At 44.7% G+C, this 18,981-nt stretch overlaps 1 protein-coding gene across 1 annotated transcript in view; it reads right to left on the reverse strand.

The window, feature by feature from the left end:
- LOC137514583 (E3 SUMO-protein ligase PIAS4-like) overlaps positions 1 to 18,981 on the reverse strand; it is a 227,514-nt gene that overhangs the window by 89,007 nt on the left and 119,526 nt on the right. Inside the window, exon 4 of the mRNA XM_068234222.1 lies at positions 7,766 to 7,926. Within this exon, the coding sequence (XP_068090323.1) occupies positions 7,766 to 7,926 (161 nt within the window). The remainder of the gene's footprint in view (positions 1 to 7,765; positions 7,927 to 18,981) is intronic.

Below are 18,981 nucleotides of genomic sequence, written 5' to 3' on the forward strand. Positions count from 1 at the left end.
AGATGGTACCCCTTCTGGAACAAGGGTGACACCAAGTCCCACACAACCTTTCCACTGCTCCCCAGGTAGTCAGGGCATCCGACTGACTCCAATTTTGAGTCTTTTCCCTCATAGACCCTAAATTAAGATGTATAGCCTGTGGCCCTTTCACAGAGCTTATACAGTTTCATCCCATACCGGGCGCGCTTGCTTGGGATATACTGTTTGATGCGAAGGCGCCCGGTAAAACGTATGAGGGACTCGTCTACGCAGATGTCCTGGTCAGGGGTATAAGCATCTGCAAATCTGGATGACAGGTGGTCTATAAGGGGTCGAATTTTGTGGAGCCGGTCAAAAGCAGGGTGGTCACTTCGATGACAGGTTTCGTTGTTACTGAAGTGCAGGAAGCGCAGGATGTTCTCAAATAGTGTCCTGGACATGGCAGCAGAGTACAGGGGAACATGATATGCTGGGTCCGTAGACCAATAAGACCGCAACCCATTCTGCTTTACTAGTCCCCTGTGAAGTAGAAGGCCCAAAAAAATTTTAATTTCGGAAACTTGGACTGGTTTCCACCGAAAAGGCTGGGCAAGGAACTTTTCCGGATTGGCGGTTAGATATTGTGTGGCCTTACGGTTGGTCTCTGCCACAATTAAGTCTAATAGATCCTGGGTGAAGAACAGATAGAAAAAGTCTAGGGCCGATCCTAGATTATCTGTCTCCACCTGGACTCCAGACTGGGCGGTGAAAGGGGGAAGTACGGGTGCGGCGGAATCAGGGGATTGCCAATTTGGGTTTGCCAGCACCTCTGGTAAACTAGGGGTAGAACGGGACCGTCTTCTTGGTGGCTGCGACTGGGCTCTTACTGCACGTGCCACCGAACCAGTTTCAACTTCCATGCTGGGTCTACGGAAGTACTGGTTCTAGGTCCAGGAGATGTTGTGCTGCTGGTGCCTGCCCCACCATGAAATCTCAGACCAGCACGAACACCACTCTGCTGCCCTTGAGGCCGATCCTGAGCCACCTGCGGTCCAAAAACATGGGGTGTGGCACGCCTGGCTCTACCCGGGACCTCAACCTCGTCATCAATATCGGTCAGTGAGCCACTGCTCAATTCAGGTTCAAACTCTGACCCGGAAGATTCGTCGAATGAGGCCTCCCAATCGTCCTCATCCGACTGGGCCATGTACCTGAGAACCTCATCGGAATACCCCTTTCTTGCCATGGTGGACTGCTAAATTTAGGAGGTATTCCTCTGAGACTACCCAGAAAAAAAGAGCACCTACCTAGCAAAAGGGAGTATTTGAGAGGTAGAAAGCTGTGGTCACCGAGTTTTGATAAAAAAAAAAAAAAATCAAAACTGATGTTTACAGTGCCACAGCTATTGTACAGTGTTTTTTGCAGTGATCAGAAAAAAAATTTCTGTCACTGCGGTGGGGCGGGCTGAACGCAAGGGCAGGCGAACGATCAGGCCTGATTGGGCAAACACTGCGTTTTTTTGTGGATCCTAGTGACCCTAATAGATCTGACTGCGATCAGTAATGAAGGGGCCTAGCTAACTGGCCTAACTGCTAACACTAGTGATACTAAAAAAGTGACAGTTTTCACTGATCACTGTTTTTAGATCACTAGGATAGTGACAGGGGGGTGGTAGCGAGTGGGGAATCAGAGGCAATCAGAAACAATCACAGGACAATCAAAGGCAATCGCAGCCCAATCCCAGGGCACTCAATTCACGGGACAATCAAAGCCAATCACAGGCCAATCAAACCAATCACGGCACAATCAAAGCCGATCACAGGCCAATCAAAGCTGATCACGGGCCAATCAAAGTCAATCACGGGGCAATCAAAGCCAATCACGGGACAATCAAAGTCAATCACGGGACAATCAAAGCCAATCACGGGACAATCAAAGCCAATCACGGGACAATCAAAGCCAATCACGGGACAATCAAAGCCAATTACGGGACAATCAAAGCCAATTACGGGACAATCAAATTGAATGTCAGCACAATCAAATTGAATGTCAGCACAATCAAATTGAATGTCAGCACAATCAAATTGAATGTCAGCACAATCAAATTGAATGTCAGCACAATCAAATTGAATGTCAGCACAATCAAATTGAATGTCAGCACAATCAAATTGAATGTCAGCACAATCAAATTGAATGTCAGCACAATCAAATTGAATGTCAGCACAATCAAATTGAATGTCAGCACAATCAAATTGAATGTCAGCACAATCAAATACAATGACAGCACAATCAAATACAATGACAGCACAATCAAATACAATGACAGCACAATCAAATACAATGACAGCACAATCAAATACAATGACAGCACAATCAAATACAATGACAGCACAATCAAATACAATGACAGCACAATCAAATACAATGACAGCACAATCAAATACAATGCACTGGGAAGGTGATGGGGGAGGGGTCCTGAGGGTGATCTGAGGGTGTGGGGGGTTGATTAGGTGCCCGCACGGGGCAGACTGGGTCCTGATCTGGTGGGCAGCAGACACAGGGGGTGACGATAGGAGAGTGAGGGATTACAGGGGAGAATAGATGTAAACAATGCACTAGGGAGGTTATCAGGAGGGGGGGGGGGGGTCTGAGGGCAATCTGAGGGTCTGGGTGGGTGATCAGGTGCCCCCAAGGGACAGTTTAGGGTCTGCGCTGATGGGTGGTGGTGACAAGGGGTGATAGGCAGGTGATCAGTGGGTAAGGCAGATGTATACAAAGGTATACAGTATACAGGGGGGTGGTCTGGGGGGAGGTCTGGGGGGGATCTGAGGGTAGGGGGGGGAGGTCTGGGGGGGATGTGATCAGGGGACCCTAGGGGGCAGTTAGGGACCTAACCTAGGGGATAGCGTCGCTAGATAGTGACAGGGAGTAATTGATGGTTTTTTTGGGGGGTGATTGGGTGCTAACAGTGGTGTGCTAGGGTGGTCGGGGGGGGGGGGGGGGGGGGGAGGTGTGTTTCTGAGGGCTGGGGTGGGCGATCGGGGGGTCTGGGTGGGCTAAAGTGTGTGTTGCTATACTTACCAGCGGGCTGCCTGTCCTCTCTGATGGTCGCACGACGAGTGACCATCAGCGGAGGATGCAGCCAGTATAATACACTTTGTTACAATAACAAAGTAAATTTTACTCAGATTGGCCGGGATCGCGCAGTTTGAAACCCGCTGGCGCTGCTGATTGGCCAGTGGGTGGGCGGAGCCTATTACCGGCGGCGATCTCGTCATAATGACGTGATCGCCGCACAGCCACCTCTGATGCCGCCCCCGCCGATGGGCGTATTGCGGTCGTTTGGGCCCGGTCTTTGCTGCCGCCCATCGGCTGGGGGCGGTCCTCAAGTGGTTAAAGGGAACCTAAACTGTGAAGGATATGGATTTTTCCTCTTAAAACAATACCAGTTGCCCGATTCTCCTGCTGATCCTGTGTCTAATACTTTTAGCCACAGCCCCTCAACAAGCATGGAGATCAGGTGCTCTGACTGAAATCAGACTGGATTAGCTTTATGCTTGTTTCAGGTAGGTGATTCAACCACCACTACAGCCAAAGAGCTCAGCAGGACTGCCAGGCAACTGGTATTGTTTAAAGGATACCCGAAGTGACATGATGAGAGTGACATGTGACATGATGAGATAGACATGTGTATGTACAGTTCTTCATTAAAAATGCTGCGCTCACATGTATATCCAGTCTTCTTATAGTATATCACTCATAGAAAAAAGAAAACGTGTTTCGTGCGTAGGGCGGAGTATAAAATGAGTATAAAAACGCTAGCCAACCAGACGCCCACAGCCCCTGAGGAGTGTGCATGCACGAAACGCGTAGGGCGGAGCTACAGGCGAAGGAGGCTGGCGTGGAGGAGCTCTGTTTGATACATGCTTGATTTTATCTTTGAACATGTGAGTGCACTATTTTTTCCTGTTTTAATAAATGTGGATGGTTTTACGCTATGTTGAGTCCTTCAGTCGATAAGCTGATATGAAGGATCTGCTCCTATGATATCTGACCCGCTGAGGATACTGCTGGGAACATCCTATCTGAGTGTATTAAGCGCTGCTGCTGTCTTATAATTTGGACGGCAGAGAGTAAGGTGAGAGGCCACGTATGCTTTGGTGGATATCTGCATGACACTGGGAGAGTGTATAGGGTGCTGTTTCTGCTGTCTGTGGGTTGGCAGCCACTGCACATGGTGAGGCTCTGTATAACCCTGAGAGGTGTGGTGGATACACATAGAATATAGGTTGCAGCACTGGGTGTTGTGGAAGAAAAAACAACTATTTTAAACAGTATCACGCTATGGTTTTTTCTGTTTTCTTTTTTCTATGAGTGATATACTATAAGCAGACTGGATATACATGTGAGCGCAGCATTTTTAATGAAGATCTGATTACATCATATGCTTGGTGACGGATGCAGCGATCCATGGACAATTAAGTAGTTACTAGACTGTTGTTGAGAACTTTATTTATATACATAATTTTCTGTTCTTGTTTCTTTTTCCTTTATCATTTTTTGGATAAAAAATAGGTCACATTTGTAGATCTAACAGTGAGCGCACACACAAGGTTTTTTCTAATGTGTATGTACAGTGCCTAGCACAAATATTACTATGCTGTGTTTCTTTTTTTTCTTTCTCTGCCTGAAAGTTAAATATCAGGTATGTAAGTAGCTGACTCAGACAGGAAGTGACTACAGTGTGACCCTCACTGATAAGAAATTCCCCTTTTTATCTCTTTCTTTCTCTCAGAAGCCATTTTGTGCTAGGAAAGTGTTTTATAGTTAGAATTTCTTATCAGTGAGGGTCACACTGTAGTTACTTCCTGTCTGAGTCAGGACTGAGTCAGCCACTTACATACCTGATAGTTAACGCTTTCAGGCAGAGAAAGAGAAAAGGGAACACAGCATAGTTATTTGTGTGCTAGGCACTGTACATACAAGTCTAACTCATCATGTCACTTCGGGTATCCTTTAAAAGGAAACATCCATATCCCTCTCAGTTAAGGTTCCCTTTAACCATCTTAGCGGTATGGACGAGCTCAGCTCGTCCATCACCGCCGATGGCTGCCGCTCAGGCCCTGCTGGGCCGATTTTGCTCAAATAAAGTGCAGCACACGCAGCCGGCACTTTGCCAGCCGCGTGTGCTGCCCGATCGCCGCCTCTCTGCGGCGATCCGCCGCGAGCAGCGGCGAAAGAGGGTCCCCCCAGCCGCCTGAGCCCTGCGCAGCCGGAACAAATAGTTCCGGCCAGCGCTAAGGGCTGGATCGGAGGCGGCTGACGTCAGGACGTCGGCTGACGTCCATGACGTCACTCCGCTCGTCGCCATGGCGACAGGAGAAGCCAAACACGGAAGGCTGCTCATTGCGGCCTTCCGTGTTACTTCTGGCTGCCGGAGGCGATCGGAAGAACGCCTCCGGAGCGCCATCTAGTGGGCTTTCATGCAGCCAACTTTCAGTTGGCTGCATGAAATAGTTTTTTTTTTATTTAAAAAAAACCCTCCCGCAGCCGCCCTGGTGATCTTAATAGAACGCCAGGGTGGTTAAAGTGGATCAGAGATGAAAAACTAACTATGACAAGTAACTTGTCTTCATATATCCTATCTAAAGTTTAGCAAATCTAGCTGCAAACAGCTTCAACCGTTCCATGTTTATTTATTCCTGTGATACGACAGCGGCCATGTTTTGTTTGTCACATTACACACAGGCAAGCTGCAATTGCATCTCCAGCCCTCAGTTCACTCCACCTTTCCTCCTCCCTTCTCCCCTCTGCTTCTGAAATTTCTGGCTAGTAACCTCCTCCTCCTCCAGCCCAGACTGAGCTACATAGGCCCTTGCTACATGGAGTGCCAAGGCACTTTGAGCTGTGGGCAAGGCTTGTTTAGTTTATAGGGAATTAGAGTATTAAAAAAAATAAGTATTTGGCTTGAGGAATTCCCTATAAACTATATGTAAGGAACACAATTATGCAATAAGTAAAAGTTTATCTCGGACCCACTTTGAGTCAGAGACATCCAGGGAGCTCCTGACCAGTCAGAGGGGAGAGAGAATAAGAATTGATCCATATATGGTCAAACTTTAGCCTAGTCCAAAAGTCCTAGTCTCTAAGTTTGTTTTATTTAAGAACTATTGTACTGTGACAATTGAAGAAAAAAAAAAAAAAAAGTAATTTAGGCAGGGGACACTTGTTTTCTGCACAAATTTTCTGCACTTTCTGCACACCATGTGCTGAATTATCCTGCAGGATGTCCGTATTTTTCTGCGTGCAAAAAATGCATTAAGTGTGAAGTAGCCCATTGTTTAACATGAGTTCTCAGTTTACAACAGTTTTTCGGTGCAGAAAATGCACACAACAACAGTCAAGTTTGTATCCTGCCTTTTAATGCATGCTACTCTAGTACCTTTAATGTATGCATTTTATATATTACAATTAAGCATGTTTTCATTTCTTTCAGATACTGTAAATGCCTTTTAAAGGACACGAAGTGAGAGGGATATGGAGGCTAACATTTATTTCCTTTTAAACCATAGCAGTTACCTGTCCTGCTGAACTTCCTGAAACCAGTAGTGACTGAATTACACACATGAAACAAACATGCATCAAATCCAGTCAGACTTCAGCATCTGATTTTTATACTTGTTCAGAGTCTATGGCTTAAAGTATCAGAGGTAGAGGATCATCAGCAGGACTGGTAGGCAGCTGGTTTTGGAAAATAAATATGGGAACTTCAATATCCCTCTCAATTCAGGTGGCCTTTAAAGAGAACCTTAACCTCCTTAGCGGTAACCCCGTGTGTGACACGGGGTAAGCCGCCGGAGGGTGCCGCTCAGGCCCTGCTGGGCCGATTTACATAATTTTTTTTTTGCTGGACGCAGCTAGCACTTTGCTAGCTGCGCCAGCACCCCGATCGCCGCCGCGCGCCTGATCGCCGCTATCCGGTGCGGCGCGCGCCCCCCCTAGACCCCTGCGCTGCCTGGCCAATCAGTGCCAGGCAGCGCCAAGGGGTGGATCGGGTCTCCCAATGACGTCCCGTCGTCGTCGACGGGGGAAGCCCTCCAGGAAATCCCGTTCTTAGAACGGGATTTCCTGATCGCCTATCGCCGGAGGCGATCGGCGGGGCTGGGGTGATGCCGCTGAGCAGCGGCTAAAAAAAAAAAAATTTAAAAAAACTGCTGCGCTGCCCCCTGGCGGTATTTTTCATACCGCCAAGGGGATTAACTGATGATGATACAAACAAAAAAAGTTTAACTTACCTGGTGCTTCACTGGCCCCCTGAAGATGTCCTGTGGCTGCCCCAGGACAGACCGATCCTGCAGTCCCCCGCAGCAAGCTAGTTTTGTTTCTGGTGACTGGCCAGTCGTTGGCCACTGCGCCTGCATGGCACTGGTCGCGTACATCCTCTATCACGCTCCCGTCGCTGGGAGCATCCTGCACAGTATGAGATTTTCTTGTACTGCGTATGTGCAGGACGGCAATGGGAGCATGATGGAGGACATGTGCAGCCAGGGCCACACAGGCGCAGTGGCCACTGACTGGCCAGTCGCCAGAAACAAAACTAGCTTTCTGCACGGCACCGGAGGACCGGTTTGTCCCGGCGTGGGCACAGGACCTCTGTAAGGAGCTGTAAGAAGCCCCAGGTAAGTTAAACTTTTTTTTTGTTTTTTATCATCAGTTAAGGTTCTCTTTAATAAGGGAAATTCCTTTCTGCGTTTGGGAAAAATAACAGTAAAGTATGCATTGTATGTATGTATCAGACACTGCTTACCCATCTATTATAAGCTGATCATACTGCGCTGGCTTGTCACATACTGGGCAAGTCCACGTTGGCTTTTTTTCATTCATTTGCAGGTAGAACACTGCATCAAAGCACTGGAGATGAGCACACGTTTCAGCTCGACAAGGTACAGACAATCGCATCTTTACTAGCTGTGGATAAAACAAGAGAGTGTACAGAACCAATGCAAGTTAATTTAGACAAGTTAAAGGTAGTATTCAGTAAAAGCATGTTACATAGTTATTTTGGTTGAAAAAGAGACATACGTCCATCGAGTTCAACCAGTACAAAGTACAACACCAGCCTGCTTCCTCACATATCCCTGTTGATCCAGAGGAAGGCGAAAAAACCCTTACAAGGCATGGTCCAATTAGCCCCAAGAGGGAAAAATTTCTTCCCGACTCCAGATGGCAGTCAGATAAAATCCCTGGATCAACATCATTAGGCATAGCCTAGTAATTGTAGCCATGGATGTCTTTCAACGCAAGGAAAGCATCTAAGCCCCCTTTAAATGCAGGTATAGAGTTTGCCATAACGACTTCCTGTGGCAATGCATTCCACATCTTAATCATTCTTACTGTAAAGAACCCTTTCCTAAATAAATGGCTAAAACGTTTTTTCCTCCATGCGCAGATCATGTCCTCTAGTCCTTTGAGAAGGCCTAGGGACAAAAAGCTCATCCGCCAAGCTATTATATTGCCCTCTGATGTATTTATACATGTTAATTAGATCTCCTCTAAGGCGTCTTTTCTCTAGACTAAATAAACCCAGTTTATCTAACCTTTCTTGGTAAGCGAGACCTTCCATCCCACGTATCAATTTTGTTGCTCGTCTCTGCACCTGCTCTAAAACTGCAATATCTTTTTTGTAATGTGGTGCCCAGAACTGAATTCCATATTCCAGATGTGGCCTTACTAGAGAGTTAAACAGGGGCAATATTATGCTAGCATCTCGAGTTTTTATTTCCCTTTTAATGCATCCCAAAATTTTGTTAGCTTTAGCTCAGCGGCTTGGCATTGGTCTAGCACCATATTTTGTATGGTGCTAGACCATTGGTACGACCAAAATGCATGACTTTACATTTTTCAACGTTGAATTTCATCTGCCATGTATGTGCCCATATAGCCATCCTATCCAGATCCTGTTGCAAAATGACACTATCTTCCTGAGAGTTGATGATTCTGCACAATTTTGTATCATCTGCAAAAATAGCAACATTGCTCACTACTGCATCTACTAGGTCATTAATAAATACATTGAAGAGCACTGGACCCAGTACAGACCCCTGTGGGACCCCACTGCTAACAGTCTCCCATTTTGAGTATGATCCATTGACCACAACTCTGTTTTCTGTCCATTAGCCAGTTCCCTATCCATGCACATAGGCTCTTCCCCAGTCCTTGCATCCTCAACTTTTGCACCGGACTTTTGTGGGGAACAGTGTTGAAGGCCTTTGCAAAGTCCAAGTATATCACATCCACAGCATTCCCAATATCCATATTAGCATTCACTACCTCATAAAAGCTAAGCAGGTTAGTCAAACAGGACCTGTCTTTAGTAAACCCATGTTGATGCTGAGAAATAAGATTATTTTCTACTATGAAGTCATGTATAGTATAGTATCTCTTAGTAACCCGTCAAATAGTTTGCATACAACTGATGTTAAGCTTACAGGTCTATAATGTCCTGGATCTGATTTTTTGCCCTTCTTAAATAATGGGAAAACGTGGGCTGTACGCCAATCCACTGGGACTCTGCCAGTTGCAAGAGAGTCACAAAAGATAGGATAAAGGGGTTTAGCTATAACTGAACTTAATTCCCTTAGGACCCGAGGATGCATGCCATCCGGGCCAGGTGCATTGTCTATTTTTAATTTATTTAGTCTTGCCTTCACTTCTTCCTGCGATATGTTAAAGAGTCTGAAGCTGATTTTACCTCTTTTTATTGTGCAACCATCTTCAGCATTTAAATTCAAGTTGTTTTGCCGCATCACTGCGATAGAACGAGTAATTTTTGCCACTGAAACCCCCTAAAGAGAATCCACAACTTTTTTGATGCCCAGAAGAGGCAGAGCTGTGCACAGTAGCTCTGCCTCTTCTCCAATCTCCACCCCTCTCAGTGAAAGAAAACCGAGGGGCGGGGAGAGGTGGAGATTGACTGAAGAAGAGGCAGAGCTACTGCGTACAGCTCTGCCTCTTCCAGGAAGGAAAATTCTGCTCGCAGAATCGATTTAGGGCTTTTCTGGGTGACATGACACGTTATGCCACAGGGATGCGGCAAAACAACTTAAGATTTTAATGCTGAAGATGGATGCACAATAAAAAGAGGTAAACAAAAATCTGCTTCAGACTAAGGCTAAAACAATAAGTGAATAGAAAGTTCAGGGTCCGAATTAAGTCTCTACCAGATACAAATATACATTATAGTATTTAAATAGGATGTAAAAAGTTGATTGAAAAAGACGACATTTTAACCACTTGCCGACCGCCCACTGTAGATTGGCGGCGGCAAAGGTGCCAGCCCCAGGACCACGTAACGCACATTGGCGTCGGGTCCTGGGACTCTTCCGGGCCGGGCATACGCCTCCAATAGGCTCCACCCACCCGCGACGACAACCCGCTGGCCGTTCTGAAGTGCCGGCGGGTTGTTAACCCCATGATCGCAGCATACAAAGTGTATAATACACTTTGTAATGTATACAAAATGTATTATACAGGCTGCCTCCTGCCCTGGTGGTCCCAGTGTCCGAGGGACCACCAGGGCAGGCTGCAGCCACCCTAGTCTGCACCAAACACACTGATCCTGCCCCCCCTTCCCTCTGATCGCCCACAGCCCCCCTAAGACCCCCTCCTGCCCACCCCCCAGACCACTGTTTGCACCCAATCACTCCCCTAATCACCCATCAATCACTCCCTGTCACTATCTGTCAATGCTATTTTTATTTATTCCCTAAACTGCCCCCTGGGGACTCCTGATCACCCCCCACCCCTCAGAGTCTCCCCAGACCCCCCCCCCCCTTGTGTACTGTATGCATCTATCCCCCCTGTAATAACCAACTGATCACCTGTCAATCACCCATCAATCACCCCCTGTCACTGCCACCCATCAATCAGCCCCTAACCTGCTCCTTGCGGGCAATCTGATTACCCACCCACACCATCAGATCGCTCGCAAAACCGCCGTCAGATCACCTTCCAAGTGCATTGTTTACATCTGTTCTCTCCTCTAAACACCCACCAATTACCCATCAATCACCCCCTGTCACCACCTGTCACCACTACCCATCAGTTCAGACCCCGATCTGCCCTTAGGGCACCCAATCACCCGCCCCAACCCTCAAAACGCCCTCAGACTCCAGCCCTGATCACCTTGCCAGTGCATTGCTTGCATCTATTCCCCACTCTAATCACACCTTGAGACACCCCATCAACCACCTCCTGTCACCCCCTAGCACACTTACTCATCAGATCAGGCCCTAATTTGCCCCGTGTGGGCTCATGATCCCCCTCAGACCCCCTTCCAACCACCTCCCCAGTGCATTGATTGCATCTATTTTCCCTTCTAATCACCCCCTGAGACACCCATCAATCACCTCCTGTCACCCCCCCCTAGCACTCCTATCCATCAGATCAGGCCCAATACAACCTGTCATCTAAGAGGCCACCCTGCTTATGACCGGTTCCACAAAATTAGCCCCCCTATAGACCAAATCATCAAAATTTGCAGATGCTTATACCCCTGAACAGTCATTTTGAGGCATTTGGTTTCCAGACTACTCACGGTTTTGGGCCCCTAAAATGCCAGGGCAGTATAGGAACCCCACAAGTGACCCCATTTTAGAAAAAAAGACACCCCAAGGTATTCCGTTAGGTGTATGACGAGTTCATAGAAGATTTTATTTTTTGACAAAAGTTAGCGGAAATTGATTTTTATTGTTTTTTCCACAAAGTGTCATTTTCCACTAACTTGTGACAAAAAATAAAATCTATGAACACACCATACACCTAATGGAATACCTTGGGGTGTCTTCTTTCTAAAATGGGGTCACTTGTGGGGTTCCTATACTGCCCTGGCATTTTAGGGGCCCTAAACCGTGAGTAGTCTAGGAGCCAAAGCACATGACGCGTTTCGCCAATAGGCTTCTTCAGACGTGCATGACGTGTATTTTTACACATACCCATGCTGGGTGGGAGAAAAATCTCTGTAAATAGACAATTGTGTGTACAAAAATCAAAAAATTGTCATTTACAGAGATATTTCTCCCACCCAGCATGGGTATACGTAAAAATACATCACAAAACACATTATACTACTACTCCTGAGTACGGCGGTACCACATGTGTGGCACTTTTTTGCACCCTAACTGCGCTAAGGGGCCCAAAGTCCAATGAGTACCTTTAGGATTTCACAGGTCATTTTGAGAAATTTGGTTTCAAGACTACTCACGGTTTAGGGCCCCTAAAATGCCAGGGCAGTATAGGAACCCCACAAGTGACCCCATTTTAGAAAGAAGACACCCCAAGGTATTCCGTTAGGGGTATGGTGAGTTCATAGAAGATTTTATTTTTTGTCACAAGTTAGCGGAAATTGATTTTTATTGTTATTTTTTTCACAAAGTGTCAATTTCCGCTAACTTGTGACAAAAAAAAAATCTTCTATGAACTCACCATACTCCTAACAGAATACCTTGTGGTGTTGTCTTTCTAAAATGGGGTCACTTGTGGGGTTCCTAAACTGCCCTGGCATTTTAGGGGCCCTAAAACGTGAGGCGTAGTCTTGAAACCAAATGTCTCAAAACCACCTGTGAAATCCTAAAGGTACTCATTGGACTTTGGGCCCCTTAGCGCAGTTAGGGTGCAAAAAAGTGCCACACGTGGTATCGCTGTACTCAGGAGAAGTAGTATAATGTGTTTTGGGGTGTATTTTTACACATACCCATGCTAGGTGGGAGAAATCTCCCTGTAAATGAGCAATTGTGTGTAAAAAAAAATCAAAACATTGTCATGTACAGAGATATTTCTCCCACCCAGCATGGGTATGTGTAAAAATACACCCCAAAACACATTATACTACGTCTCCTGAGTACGGCAATACCACATGTGTGGCACTTTTTTGCAGCCTAACTGCGCTAAGGGGCCCAAAGTCCAATGAGCACCTTTAGGCTTTACAGGGGTGTTTACAATTTAGCACCCCCAAAATGCCAGGACAGTAAACACCCCACAAATGACCCCATTTTGGAAAGTAGACACTTCAAGGTATTCAGAGAGGGGCATGGTGAGTCCGTGGCAGATTTCATTTTTTTTTTTGTCACAAGTTAGCAGCAATGGAAACTTTTTTTTTTCTCAAAGTGTCATTTTCCGTTAACTTGTGACAAAAAAAATAAAATCTTCTATGAACTCACCATGCCTCTCAGTGAATACTTTGGGATGTCTTTCCAAAATGGGGTCATTTGGGGGGTATTTATACTATCCTGGAATTTTAGCACCTCATGAAACGTGACAAGTGGTCAGAAAAGTCGGAGATGCTTCAAAATGGGAAAATTCACTTTTTGCACCATAGTTTGTAAACGCTATAACTTTTACCCAAACCAATAAATATACACTGAATGTTTTTTTTTTTTTTAATCAAAGACATGTAGCACAATAAATTTAGACAAAAATGTATACAGAAATTTTACTTTGACAAATTTTATCACAGAAAGTTAAAAAAAAATCATTTTTTTGACAAAATTCATGTCTTTTTTGATGAATATAATAAAAACAAAAACTCGCAGCAGCAATCAAATAGCACCAAAAGAAAGCTGTATTAGTGACAAGAAAAGGAGGTAAATTCATTTAGGTGGTAGGTTGTATGACCAAGCAATAAACCGTTAAAGCTGCAGTGGTCTGAATGGAAAAAAAGGCTCTGGTCCTTAAGGGGTTTTATGACTGTTTTATGTTAAAAAAAAATCTGCATTACAGCACAAAAAAATAAAATGTGGTACAAAATAAATCTTGCCTAACAAAATTAACATTCCACGGTTATCAAAGCACTATGGCCTAAGGAGTGAAGTGATTAATCTTTTTTGTCATGACTGCAGCAGCTTTGTGCACAACTGATCAAGCAGATTCCAAAAGCAAACTTTTGCATACACCCAGCTTGTTCCAAGACTTCTATTAATGCCAAAAGTAGGTCTAATGCTGGGTATACACGGGTCGATTCTGAGCTATTTAGATGACTCAATAGATAATTTCCGAAATGTTCGATCTCCCGTCCGATCGATTCCGTGCTCGATTAGCTCGATTATGCAAGGAAAATGGGAAAAGATAAGAAAAACGAGCGGAAGAGAATCGCCTGCAGAATCGAGCGTGAAAAACGATCGAGCGCGGAAACCGATCAGGCGCAGAATAGAGCGCCAAAAACCTGTTTAAGTCTCTAGTAAGGCCAATCTGGAATATGGAATTCAGTTCTGGGCACCACATTATAGGAACTATATTGCAGTTTTACAGCAGGTGCAGAGACGAACAACAAAATTGATACGAGGGATGGAAGGTCTCACTTACCAAGAAAGGTTAAATAAACTGGGTTTATTTAGTCTAGAGATAAAATGCTTTAGAGAGGATCTAATTAACATGTATAAATACATCAGAGTGCAATATAAAAGCTTGTCAGATGAGCTTTTTGTCCCTAAGCCTTCTCAAAGGACTAGAGGACATGATCTGCTAATGGAGGAAAACGTTTTAGCCATTTATTTAGGAAAGGGTTCTTTACAGTAAGAGTGATTAAGATGTGGAATGCATTCACAGGTAGTAGTTATGGCGGATTCTATACCTGCATTTAAAGGGGGCTTAGATGCTTTCCTTGCGTTGAAAGACATCCATGGCTACAATTACTAGGTAATGCCCAGTGATGTTGATCCAGGGATTTTATCCGATTGCCATCTGGAATCGGGAAATATTTTTTCCCCTTTTGGGGCTAATTGGACCATGCCTTGTAAGGATTTCTCCTTCCTCTGGATCAACAGGGATATGTGAGGGAGCAGGCTGGTGTTGTACTTTGTTCTCTGGTTGAACTCGATGGACGCAAGTCTCTTTTAAACCCAAATAACTATGTAACAATGTAACATTTTCAGTGCCCATCTTGTGCAAGAACTATGTGAGGGAAAGTCTACTGAGTGAGGGAAAGTCTACAGAGTGAGGAAAACAAAAAACCTGACAAAAGTGCTAATCTATTCACATGTTATTTAATGCTAGGTACACACCATACAATTTTCTGTTAGATCTTCTGTTACATTTACCTGCCAGATAGGCATGTTGGAAAATAAATCTTTCTAGCAGGTAAATCTAACAGAAAATTGTATAGTGTACCTAGCAGCCTTTGATGAATTGATGCTATGCTAGGTACACGCGCCATACAACAGAAACCCTAACAGAAAATTGTATGATTTGTACCTAGCATAAAGGTTTTTTTTATAATTAATAGATTTCCGGTTTCACATATGACAAAAGTAAAAAAATGTAGTGCTGATAAAGTAATTATAATTACTAGTGACTGTAACATACTGTATAGAGATACAGTATATGATCATGAATCATATATTTAAGAATCACATCTCTCCCATTAGCATCACAAAATGCATCTTCATTAGGTATCGGGAAGTCTCTACCTATAAGGATGTATGTACCTTTGGTTTTAGAGCCAGGGGTGTTAGTGAAACATACTTTCAGAAAATGTCTATCAGACAGTTTAGGAGCAGCATTGCATTTAAAGTGTGTTTCCTGGATTAACACAATATTCGCCTCTGCCTCCATATATCGTTTAACAGGGTAGATAACTTTTTGGTTATGTTCAACCCTTTGGCATTTATCAACAAAAATGTCCTATTAGCCACTAGGAGGGGAGGCAAAGACCCCAGAGTAACAACCCGACCTAAACAACATAAAATCAGACATAAAAAAACCGCAAACATAAAAAAAGAGAAACAATAGTAATAAAATTCACTGTCTGTGTGGCAGAGTACACAGTCATATAGACTGTCCTATGTGGGAGAGAAGAAGTCCGTACAGCAGAAAGCATGGGCTCCTCACTTTAAAGGTAGCCACTAATGATTCAATTTGATTTGCCTAATGATCGATTATGAACGATCGTAAATCATCGTTTGAGACCACTAATGGACAAAAATCTAACCAATTTGAGTAGAATAATGAAATCTACCCGAATTTTGGTTCGATCCAGCCAATCTGATTTGATTGGTTAGGGGATTTTTGTGCATTAGTGGTCTCAAGCGATCATTTACGATTGTTCATAATAGATAGTTAGGCAAATTGTATCATTAGTGACAACTTTTATGGTTAGCAAAAAGGAAATCCTAAAACGCACTTAGCCCCCAAGAATTCGAACCCACAAAGTGACAGGAAAATCTCCAAGGCTCATCATATTGTGGATGGCAGTTAACGGACTTATATAGCAATCAAACACAGGCATGGCAGTATGGGTTTGCAAGGCAAGGAGGCCTCTCGATTATCCAGGCAGTGATGCCAAGAATCCCTAGCCCACCCCACCTAACTAATTAAGCCTTATAATGCTTTCTAAATATAGGCATCCAGACCTAGGAAGGTGTCTAAAGCAGGGCTTTTCAACCTTTTCACTAATTTATCGCATGAAAAACGTAAAGTACCACCACTATGCCTGCGCAGTAGATCTGACCCGATCAGGTTCGGCTGTTTCTGCCGGAGCCCAAGCTGAGAGCCGCTACTGCACATGCGCTCACGTGAGGAGATCTTTGGGGGCCCCAGCGCTGGACCCTCTCTACTGAGGAGGAAGCCTATTTAAGATCCAAAGGGAAGTACCACCCAGGGGAACTTTTTCCTTACAGGTACACTTTAAGAAAAGAGGGGTAATGCAGGAGGCATTGGTGGGAAAAAGGACTAAAATTAGATTGCTAGCCTACAGATTACCAATATAGGTAGCCATTCCAATTCCTTGATCCCTTTTCCTGCTTCAGTATAGGTAGCCTCCCCCCACCACCAGATACCTGGGCAGTAACTCACCACAAAGTTCAGTTCCCCCTTACTTACTCCTTGCTGTGCTGCCCTGCGGAATAGTTCAGACCTCAGATCAGTAGGAACCTGGCCGCAGTGAAGAGATAACCAGGTGAATGGTGCAGGGACGGCAAGAAGTAAGCAGTGAAGTCACTTCCTGTATTTGAGGTATACCCGCCATCACTGTGCACGATTCACCTGGCTGTCTCCTCAATGCTGATCTGAGGTTTAACCCATTCGTGTTCCGTCGTTTTCACTTGAGCAATGTTCACCTCCCATTGATTAACCTATAACTCTATCACTACTTATCACAATGAACTGATCTATATCTTGTTTTTTCCGCCACCAATTAGGCTTTCTTTGGGGGGTACATTTTGGTAAGAGCCACTTTACTGTAAATGCATTTTTACAGGAAGAATAAGAAAAAACGGAAAAAATGATTTCTCACAGCCATTATAGTTTTAAAATAATACATGCCTCCATAATTAAAACTCACGTATTGTATTTGCCCATATGTCCCGGTTATTACACCGTTAAAATTATGTCCCTATCACAATGTATGGCGACAATATTTTATTTGGAAATAAAGGTGCATTTTTTCCGTTTTCATCTATCACTATTTACAAGTTTAAAATAAAAAAATATAGAAATATTTCATCTTTACATTAATATTTAAAAAGTTTAGACCCTTAGGTAAATATTTAATTTTTTTTATTGCAATTTTTTTTTTTTTTTTTTATATTAAACATTTTATTTGGGTATTTTTGGGAGGGTGGGATGTAAACCAGTTTTTTTTTATGTAAATGTGTGTTGATTTTAATTTTTTTACTTTGTTGTAGTTTTACTTCTTGGCCACAAGATGGCGGCCATGAGTTTGTTTACATCGTCACTCTAAGCGTAACACACGCTTAGAGTGACGCCTCGGGGAGGGAACGGCCAGAAAAAGCGAAGCTTCCGAGAGAAGCTGTCGCTTTTTCAGCGGGGGGAGAGGAATCAGTGATCGGGCACCATAGCCCAATACATTGATTCCGTGGCTACCGAATCCACGGCCGGGAGTGCGCGTGCGCGATCGGCCGCGGTAGCACGCATGGTTCCTGGACGTAGTTTCTACGTCCAGTAACCAAAATAGGTTAAATTATGTTGCAGGGCAGCACAGTGAGGAGAGAGTAAGGGGTAGTCAAACTTTGTGGAGACAGGACGGGACCAGGACAAGCAGCAGGCAGGTAATTAAGGGGCAGTCAAACTTGGAGTGTACCACCTGGCCAAAAGCAAAGTACCACTGGTGGTACACGTACCACTGGTGGTACACGTACCACTGGTGGTACACGTACCACTGGTGGTACACGTACCACTGGTGGTACACGTACCACTGGTGGTACACGTACCACTGGTGGTACACGTACCACTGGTGGTACACGTACCACTGGTGGTACACGTACCACTGGTGGTACACGTACCACTGGTGGTACACGTACCACAGGTTGAAAAGCCCTGGTATAAAGTACGCAAAGACATATTACCCAAAGGGGTCCATAAACAGCCCATGTGAGAATGTTGGAGCGTTAAGTGACATACAAAGAGTTAGGATATGGCATAGTCCCCGCATACCCATCAGCCGTCACACAGCTCACTAACCAATTCAATGTCATGAAGCATATAGCAAGCAAGCAAAAAGTAAAAGTCAACAGGTGTACTTATCTATGCGAGCATCAGGTCCAATTATTCGTCCGCCCGAAGTCATCTTTGTGGTTGTCTTTGACGGTGCTGACACTGTGTAAGGTAGGCTATGACATGGTCTGGCTGCCATTCCGGGACGTCAATTTCAGGCATATCCAAATAGCGGGGAGCTCTGACGGTTGGCACAGGGTGAAGGCTTTATTTTTGAAGATGATCAGCACTTGAAAGAGAAAAGTCCATTGATAAATGGCTCGATGTTCTTGGAGGAGTTTCAGGAGTGGTTGAAGTTGGCCATTATAGGAGACTTCAGCCGTTCATCTGGCAGCCCGCATTATGCAAATCCAAACCGATGATGAAGTCTAAATCCCATCGGGGGGGGTTCCCTTCTCCAGGTTTGGGGCGAAGCACACGATGCATTCAATCTATTTTAAGAGGTTCTTCTGGAGGAACACCAAGTAGGCCATTAAATATGGTAGTTAAAGTTGGGAACAGCTGTTTGTTGTCTACTGA

The sequence above is a fragment of the Hyperolius riggenbachi genome, chromosome 1, assembly GCF_040937935.1.
Source record: "Hyperolius riggenbachi isolate aHypRig1 chromosome 1, aHypRig1.pri, whole genome shotgun sequence".
In the NCBI taxonomy this organism is placed as follows: domain Eukaryota; kingdom Metazoa; phylum Chordata; class Amphibia; order Anura; family Hyperoliidae; genus Hyperolius; species Hyperolius riggenbachi.